The sequence below is a fragment of the Odontesthes bonariensis genome, chromosome 21 (assembly GCF_027942865.1).
Source record: "Odontesthes bonariensis isolate fOdoBon6 chromosome 21, fOdoBon6.hap1, whole genome shotgun sequence".
Classification (NCBI taxonomy): Eukaryota; Metazoa; Chordata; class Actinopteri; order Atheriniformes; family Atherinopsidae; genus Odontesthes; species Odontesthes bonariensis.
In genome coordinates, this window is record NC_134526.1 from 13,758,979 (window position 1) to 13,769,077 (window position 10,099).

A 10,099-nucleotide genomic window follows, 5' to 3' on the forward strand; every position below is an offset into this window, starting at 1 on the left:
ACTGTTCATTTGATAAGTTTCACTTACAATGTTGAATATATAATAAAGTAGAATCATAGTATTAAGTATATGAGCTCTATGAAGACACAAACAATAAAGATGTTTATTACAAAAGAATGCACAGGATAATCGCTTAGCATGGATTTAAATATTCTTCAAGGTTGCTCCAAAAAAAGAGAAAGAAAAAGAAAAAAGCTCAATAGGTTTACTTTGAAAGGTTAGAGTGGAAGTTGTCTTTTCAGAATATTTCCATCTTGACACAGTTGTCTGGCGAAGATAAATTGGAGCTTCTCCGGATGAGCGCTCACACGCTGAGAGACAGCTAGTGATGGGAGAAAAACTCCGTGGCCGTACGCTGCGCACAGGCTGCCGCTCAACCGGTGATATCTTCATTGCCTTTTTTTCTGACTTTTGCTTCCATTAAGGAAACAATTACCCGTCCGATTATTCAAGCCGACCTCCAACAGGAGGTGAAACCAGCCCATCGTTTTCCAGTTCAATTTCTCTTTCTGTTTTGGTGAAATTCCGCACCGATTGTCCGGAATTTAAGCCATGGCAGAGGTGTGAGGCAGCTTTATCAAAATGCCTTATAACCGGAACTTTTTCACGGTGTTCCTATGGAATATAGTTTGATTTTACACAGTTTACATGTTGTGCCATCATCCCACGTGAGGAATAAACTCTTTGTATTCTGCATAATGTTGTCTCTTTGGGTATACATGATATATTGCTGTGTTGGCTACTGCTCAACCATGCCCAACCTGATGTACGGCTCGCTGAACAGACACGAAAACGATGCTGAAGTTGACAATCTAGAGTTGTCTTTGGGGACGTCCAGGGACTTGCTGAACAACGAAAATGATTTGGACAGCAAAGGAGACGAGTGGGATGAAATTAGAGGCGAGGCGAAGGCGCTGGATGATAATGCCGTGTCAAGTTTCTTAAATGAGACGGAAAGTAAAAAATTGCCTCAGGCGATTATCATCGGGGTGAAGAAAGGAGGGACCCGGGCGCTTCTGGAGTTTCTGCGACTGCATCCGGACATCCGAGCGGTAGGAGCGGAGCCGCACTTTTTCGACCGCAACTACGAAAAGGGGCTGGAGTGGTACAGGTACATCGCAGACTTACTAAAGATCAAATAGGCGCACGAAGGTTATCGAAACCTGCGACATTTTCAGCATTTTTCTAGAGATAGGCTTTTCATTTCTAATTATCCAGTAATGATTTGTCATTTATAGGTTCCTTATGCATCCATCAGTGCGTCAAGCATCACTGTTTGGTTAGTAATACTAGTTGTGACTGACTCGGAAAACATCAGTATTCCTCTTTTGATATTTTTACCCATACCATGCAGCATTTTGAAGCCTTTCATAATATTTCACCACAGCACTTAAGAAACGGAAATGTAACAATATTACTAACTATTACTAGGCATATATTTTCAAATATATAGGTATTATAGAATATGATATGATATTTTATACATATATATATATATATATATATATATATATATATATATATATAAGTACATGTATATGTCTACATATATCTTGGTTGATGACCCTGAGTTCCTAGTATGAAAAGCAGGACCCAGCTGAAATATACAGTGATTTAAAAAGTTTAAAAATCTGCAAGTAGAATTAAACCGCAAGTCATGGTTCTCAATTCAAAAATTCAAATTTGCACTTTGCGCTGATAGCTATGGCAACTCTTATGAGTCATCCTCATTTACAAAAGGTTTTGTGCTTGTTTACATGACCTTCCCTGATAGATCCTGGAATTTTTCGACCTCCGTCCTTGGATCTAGACTTTCTGTGCCTCTCTTACAAAGAGAGGGAGCATCGGAGGGAAAAAAATAAGATAAAGCAGAAGTACCATTATATTTGATCTGCATGCATTTAAAAGAAACAGACCTTCATGGTTTGAAATGAGCAAGTTCCATAATACTGTCCTTGAGGAGCCTGGAAGGATGTTTAAGACTTAAGAAGTTTCAGTATATTGATTGAGTTGCAGTAATTTGTTTAGATATGTCAAAAGCAGCCGTCTGGAATCTTTGTTGCTTACATGTTCAGCATTGTGTAATATAACATTTTAAGTCTCTGTCATGGCAACGGTTGTCCTTGTACTGCATCTCAGTACGCAAGCACTTAAGTATTGACTCAGCTGCACAGTTACCCAACATGCCACTCTCAGTGAAAATAAATCACAAATGCGATATGTTCCCAGAAATCATTGATAGTCTATGTTCCAAAAATTTTCCCAGAAATTGTTTGGCACTGAGGGCCTTACATCACAGCAGCCACATTGTTAATAAGACATAATAAGAGACACTGCTGCTTCAGGTGTCCATTTGACTGAGCTGAGGGATTAACAGGCAATGTCAAAAGATCTAGACCCTGTTTCAAAGCTGCCTTCATAAGACAACAATAGGGGAAATGAAGCATTGTTCAAAGGACTTCTTGTTTAAGCTCCTTTAAGAATTTCCGGACAGGTTTAGCATATTTTTGGATGATTGGTCTGAGAAGAGGTATTTTGTCTATTGCTACTGACTGAACATCCAGAATAAATTTAAACTATCTCATGCTTGACGACTTTCTAATCATTGCACTTCATGCCTTCATGCTATTTTCACAATCCATATGTGGTACACAAGCAGGCAACAACTAAAAATGAAATATGACGATGTTATTGCTACATATGGATTGAACTTAATGTTATGAAAGTTAAAGAAGCATTTGGGTGACTTTCAGCTCATGCCTCACACTGACACATATTAAGGAAAACCGTCTGTTCTTGATGCTATGTCTTCAATAGTGAAGTTATCTGTTCTCAGAGAGATGATCTGACTAATTAAAACAACTTGGCTTGAGTTCTCACATTGAGACCAGGGTGACACAAACTGACCCTATGCAACTGGACATGTGACATCAAGTCAACCTTTAACAGTCATCTAGCTGTGCTCAGAAAACCCTTTGCTGGCTTTAAGGTGGTGCACATCACCCAACATTTCAGCAAGCAGTCCCATGTCCCTTTGATCAATAGCATGAAACCAGGCGAAGGTGTCCAAGATTTGTTTGCCTGTATGCTTCACTTAATTTCCCCCAGACTTATGACAAGCAGTCCTTTGGGGAGAGGAGCAGTCAGCTGGGTGGGCTTATCAGCTCCCGCGGTGACATTGAGTTGTGCCCACGCCATTGGCTGCTGCGATTGCTGTGTACATCCCTCTGGAGCCCCACATAGAGAAGAGGCCCTCTCACAGTAGGACGCCAACCACTATATAGCATGTTTTCACCCCTCGGAAGGAAAATAGAAGCAGACAGACAATTGTGCACACTTACTCACAAAAAGCACAGGAGGCAACTCCCAAAAGCCGTGGGAACATCTTCCTCCCTTTCCCCTCCTGTCTTCAGCTGCAGCTTGATTCCAACTCATGATTCTAACTTCCTTCTTTGTGGCTTTTTTTTTAGTAAGATTAACTACTCATTTACTGAATGCATGCTCAGATCAAGGTCCTCCGGGCTCTCTACAGTAGATGTGACTTAATTGCTGTAATCATGTTTTTCCTCTTGAGGTTCCACATGTAGAATAATGAAGAGCTTTGTTACAAACTCACTGAGGATGTCAAAGAAGATGGCTTAATCCTTCTCAGAGCCCCAGGGGAGCTTACTGCAGGCCAGTGGTAGATAGAGGGCAGTAAATTTAAAGTGAGCCTTTTCTTACTGTTGCGCCATGGAGCTCAATGAAAGAGGATGCTGGAGAACCCCTGAGGATTGCATTAACTCGGACAATAAAAGAGCAGACAATTAGTGTGAAACGTGTTTTCTCTGCCTTCACTTTGTATGCAAATGTGCCCAGAAGGGTGAAAGTGCCCTTTGACGAAGCCCAGCAGGAGTTCATCAGAAAAAGTACTCTCTGGAACTTGCCTAAAAAAGACTCAAACTCTATGCCTAAGCTTTCTAGACTCAAAGTTGAGTTTCAGAGATCACTGAGAGAAAAGGTAAGTTCCCGGAGAGCAGGTTAATTTGAGTGCAGTGGTGGCTTTTTGCTCACTCAACACTTTTAGCTGCAAAGATACAAAGGAATTGAGAGAGCTCTCAATGAAGGGATCTTCAAGCCTAAACTACTGTGTCAGCAGCAAACTGACAGGAAAAGAAGGGGAAAGTGTCTTCATAATGAGACGCTTGAAAGAGGCCATTCACACAAATGTGCTGTTGTCTTAGATATATCTTTGTTACACATCATGTCACCTTCCACTTCAAAAACATCACCAAGGGCAGATCAGCTTTATTCAGATTTTGTCAACTTGTGGATCCAATTTCTGCTCAGGTTGTTAGAATTAGGTCTCTAGATGGTCAGCGCTCGTAATGTGCACCTCGTCTCACGATTTCAGAGAAAGTAGTTTACATTTACTGCAGCAATCCTCTGAGCTTTATCTTGAAGCGATTTCTCAAACCACAGTACTTATTACAGCACTTTAGAAACACTGAAACAAACTATCTTGCTCCATTATATCCCCTGGAGTTGTTGACTGCCTCTTCTCTCCCTTTTGTAGTGTCTTCAGAGAGAATTTGCCATTTCCTGCGTCTGTCTTTCTCTCAACTGCAGAGACCCCCTGACACAAAGTCAGAGCATCTTGAGAAAAACACAATCTGCCTCAGCCATCTTTGTTTCGCTTCTTTGAAGTGTTGTTTGCTTTTGCTGATCCTCTCAGACCTGCATGCATCTGGGGAGAGTTCCCTAATGGTTTCAAACCACTACAGAAGTCAGAAACATACATTACAAGCAAAGAATAGGAACTGTATCATAAATGGATCATTTTTGAAAAACTTACAATAGCACAATGAATAAAAGTGGGTTTTTTTTGGAAGTTTCGTTGGTGTAGTAGTTTCTGTCTGGTCCTATTTTGGGATGTAATCCACCTTAAAATAGGTCCAGATGAAAGCTCACAATGTCTTATTTGGTGGAATCTGGACAAAGAGGAAAGATTAAAAAAGAATACAGTTCTCATCCAGACTTAACCATTTTACCTTGTGGTTTTTGAACCGAAGTACTCCATATGCCAAAAAAGGCACAAACTGGCCCCCTCAAGTTTCACAGTATCATCCATGAGAATGATGCCAAGATCTACAGTTTTAACAAGATGAGTAGTATTTTCTGTGAGTTGTTTCAATGTTGTGGCTGATCGACGTTGATGAGTTGGCAGAGCTGAACAAAGTGATTAAAGTACAACTAAGGCAAAGTACAGTTGCTACATTTTGCATTTTTGTTTCACATGTTTGAGTAAAGCAGCAAGATGTAAAAAGAAAGCAAACCAGTTGGACCAGTCATGGTTGTTACAGTCTGTTTTGCTGTGACATGTGGTTGCATATTGTATGGTCTACAATGGGCTATGAGGAAGATACAACATATTAAAAAACAGTTATGGCACAGGCTCCACATCAATCTGATGTTGAAGCAAAAGTTTCTACAACTATCAAAATTGACCCGTGTGAATTCAAAGCAGATCGTTTTGTGGCAGATTGGTTTACACACCTTACATCCTGCTTCCACTCCTCCTCCCCATATAATAGGCTTGATTCCATCAGACAAGCAGGTGATTTTCAGTCCTGCATACAGTAGTATGGAGGATGGGAAAAAGACACTTGCTGTATTGCAGTTCAGGAATGCTGCTAAGGAACTGACTGTGGTTCATCATTGTATGAGAAGGTCATTTCTGTAAAGTGCGGTGATGAGGACTTTCACTGCCTGATAAGACTGGCTGTAATGGCTAGAGAGCACCTTCCCTAAAGATGTTTTCCTCTTTGATTTCTGTCTGGAACTTGTCTCACAGTAAGATGGTCTGATTATTCCAAGTGGCTGCATACCAGCACCTCTCATCCTGCCTTTGAGAAGAGGGATGATTCCCACAGTAGCTCAACTCCTCTCAGAGCTTCAGGGTAAGATAAGAACACATCATAACATTAGATAATGCTGAAGCTTTTTCTGGAACTGCCCCCTGTCACTGGGGTCTGAAAGGCTGAGGTGTAAATGCCAATTAGAGTCAGTCAAGCAGAATACTGCAGAATACAAAAAAGTCTTGCCAGAGTTTCCTACTTTAGTTTTTTTTTCCTCTACTAGTTTCTTACTTTAGTGAACTCATTACTGGGGCATAATCCAGCAGCTAAGCACAAAGCTGCATGTACTGACATTGTAAATATCTTGAACCTCCTTTCTGATAAGAGTGAATGTAAACAAAGTTTCACAATCTGTCTCCCCAGCAGCCAGTTTAATGGACACACCTGAATGCCTGGCAGACAAAACACTGGCAAATTGCACAACACCACTTGTCTGCTTGTAGGAGGCAGGAAAATGTAGACAGCATCTGAAATGGCAGCTGAGTTGACAACAGGAGTGGGCCTTAGCAGTTTCCATTCTCCAACAATACACCTGGTTCTATTTCTTTGCTCCTTCCCCTCTTGATTTATTTCCTCCTCTTAACAGTCTATGTCTCTGCCTTCTGCTGTTACTTCTCTATTCCAGCGACTTTTCAAGGGAAGGAGGAGTGCCAGAGGAAGCTTGTATAAAATAACAAGGATCATTATAGATACACCTGTTTTTATTAGCTTGGATACAACAGTTTTTAGAGTAATGCAGTAGTTTAGTGGTAATAAGTCAAATATAAATGTGTTAACTTGGTTTTTACACGTGATTGGCTTGATTTCAGAGAACAGACAATAAAATTGTCTTGGTGCTCATGGCTGATTGAAAGATTAAACCTTTTGATTGCAGGCAACATTGTTTATTAAGCAGAACAAATTTTGAAAGCTTGTTACATCTACAAGCCTACGGCAACTTTGTGACTCCTTGCACAGCCAGAGAGGTTGTCCCATTCTATCTCTGCCAGGTTGAATCACCTATGTACTCTTCACATAGATTGTTTTAATCTTTTCTAAGTGACAAGTTTGGTTCGTGGTAGGTTTTTGGGTCCTTTGAGGCTTCAAGAAAAGCCTGCAGTGCTGTACGTGTCCGAGAGACGCAGAAGATAATTGCAGGGGGGTTCTAATAGAGTTGTTTGTATTCCTTGTATCTATTACCTTGATTAGGTCTGGGATGTTACCACCACATATGATGGTTGCCAAGGTTGTCATGGAGAAAAAAGTGCAATAAATCTGTAAAACCATGGCTCACATAGAATGACCTGAAAGACGAGGTGACCTTAGAGGTGATGAAAGTGTATGAGAAAGAGAACCTCATTGTGTGTTATGTGTGACACTAAGGAATGAATGAGCTATGCTCACACAATTACTTAGCTTTTCACCTTTGTTAGTTCTCTGCACAGGAAAATCTTGCAGGCAATTCTCTGCTTGTTTGTGCCACAAAAACTTTCAACATAAAACTCTGAGTGTGTATACTTACAGATGGTTGGAAATGATGGTAATCATGTTAATGACATGGCTCCTCTGTTTTCCCGTTGTTTGATTTAGATCAGCCACTCTCTATCAAAACCTTAGAATATTGCCATGTACTTGAATAATTGAGGATGTACGTTTTGACAGCTGTAAACCTACAGGAGGTATGTTGGGAGCTGATGGTTGTCAACACAACACGGCTTACATTCTTTATCATATTGAGGAAGAAAAGAAACATTTCCATACTGCTGTCAATTCGAGACATTCGTCAAACCTGCGTGAGATCTCATACTCTAATGATGCCAAAATGTTAGTTTAATGTACTTAGTAAATAAACTTGAGAGTGGATGTATTCTTTTCCCTTTGATTTAATGTCAAAAGGCATCAAGTGAAGTGTTCACAGTTAATGAAGAGTTAACTGTGAACACGCATTCAACAATTCAACAATTCAACAATTCAACAATAATCGCATTCAACTGGATATTTGCTGTAAATAATACACAAGTTTTTCTAGGATTGAGAGCTAAAACATAAACCGAGTGAAAGAATTACACTGTTGTGATGTTAGAAATCTTTAATTTTGCCCCCATGTTGAGTCAACTCTTGCATTCTATTTGCCTTGTAGTTTGTGGTATTTTTTTTTGAAGTTGGATTCAACTGTAAACTGCTGCTTTGTTGGGATGGATTGAAAACTGAAATAACATCCTTGTGACACTGTCTTTGCATAAAATGAATTATTATTTGCCTTTACCCAGCTGTTCTGGAAGTGTGCTATCGTGTACACACCTTCTGCAACTGATTTTCTTCTTTTATTAAATACCTAACATACCTATTTTGGCCTGCATCCCTATTCCCCACTCTCCAGAGATGAGCCAGTAACCCAGTTCACTAGTGAGGTAGCCAACCAGGCTTTAATGCTTTAGCTTGTTTGGCTTAGTCTTAATACCCCTTGGCTCAATTTAGCCCTTATCCAGTGAGGGTTGCAGTTAACAGGCTACAGTGTGATCAACCAGAGGCAAGGGGTTAAGAAAGAACAAGCAGTTATGGGAATAGAAAGCTCTCAAGCATTTTATGCAATCCCCCAAAGGAACACAAAGATGCAAATATTCATATTTCACATAAAATTATCCAAAAATGTGAGGAAAAAGAATGACAGAAAGCATGCTGCCTATTCTTAGCTAAACTCTCATTTACAAAAGCTACTGAATGTGAGAAGTACTTCAATGTAATGATTGTGGGGGTTTTTGTAGAAGATTTAGGACTTAATTGATTAAATGAAGCAGTAAGATATGAGTGTCATCCTGTAGGTAGAACAAATTAAGAACCTTTGACTGATAGCACCGTTGCTCTACTTCTGTCACTTTAGGTACATTCACAGAATAATGCAGCTCATGATGTCTACTATTGTTCTCTCGATGATGTTTGAATAGCTCCTGCCTGGCAGTGTCTTTTAAACTGCAAAGAAGTGACTGTTAGTATTAATATCGTCTTTCCTAATTTGCACTTTTGCAAGAAGTCTTGCAAGTTTTGCTTTTGTGTACAGAGATTGTGCAGAAATTGTTATCTGAGCAATATGTCATCTGCAGTGAAAATTTAAATCCGAATGTTTTGTTCTTTACAGGGAATTAATGCCCAAGTCATCAGAGGGCCAGTTGACAATGGAAAAGACTCCCAGCTACTATGTCACAAGGGAGGTCCCAGCTCGGATCTACACCATGTCCAAAGACACCAGGCTGATTGTAGTCGTCCGGGATCCTGTCACACGAGCCATCTCAGACTACACTCAGACCCGCTCCAAGAAACCGGACATCCCCTCTTTTGAGAGCCTGACTTTCAAGAACATGTCAGCAGGTCTGATTGACACCACATGGAGTGCTGTTCAAATTGGCATGTATGCCAAGCACCTGGAGCGTTGGCTCCAGTTTTTCCCCATGGAGCAGCTGCTGTTTGTTAGTGGAGAGCGTCTCATTACTGACCCTGCAGGTGAGATGGCACATGTCCAGGACTTTCTTGGACTCAGGAGGATAGTCACTGATAAGTATTTCCACTTTAACCCAGCAAAAGGCTTCCCCTGCCTTAAGAGACCTGAGGGAAACAGCAAGCCACACTGCTTGGGTAAAACCAAAGGCAGGACCCATCCTAATATTGACCCGGAGGTGGTGCAGAGGCTAAGGGACTTTTATAAACCCTTTAATAGCAAGTTTTACAAGATGACTGGCCATGACTTTGGCTGGGATTAAGAGAAAAATGAGGACAGACTCAAGCTGATCTATTATCTGGATGATTTTTTTAAATTGTATCATTCAGAATATATTGTTATACAGTGTTTGTACAGTATTTGATGGTGTAAAAACTCAGAAGTCTATTTTATGATAATTTATTGTTATGATATTAACTCACTAAGCTGCTTGACCAGGTTGTTTCATGGTTTTGGTTCCCTCTAAAAGCACAGTCTGTTTTTTATGAGCATGGTCAGTGTCATTTGAATTTAAAATATATATATATATATACTGTATGTATATACATATATATATATATATATATATATATATATATATATATATATATATATATATATATATATATATATATATATATATTACCCTTTTGTTTCACATAAATCTGATTGAGATCCGGCTACACCACAAACTGGTAATATCTCCTTAACATTTGCCTGACCCTCAGAGGACTGTGCACCCACTCAATCA

The 10,099-nt window shown here is 39.9% G+C and overlaps 1 protein-coding gene across 1 annotated transcript; it reads left to right on the forward strand.

The window, feature by feature from the left end:
* The first annotated feature begins 325 nt into the window (after positions 1–325).
* hs3st3b1a (heparan sulfate (glucosamine) 3-O-sulfotransferase 3B1a) lies at positions 326–9,865 on the forward strand. The gene is made up of 2 exons (XM_075453930.1): positions 326–1,111; positions 9,013–9,865. The coding sequence occupies exons 1-2, from the start codon at positions 618–620 to the stop codon at positions 9,629–9,631; spliced, it is 1,113 nt and encodes a 370-aa protein (XP_075310045.1). The 5' UTR covers positions 326–617; the 3' UTR covers positions 9,632–9,865.
* The last annotated feature ends 234 nt before the right edge of the window (positions 9,866–10,099 follow it).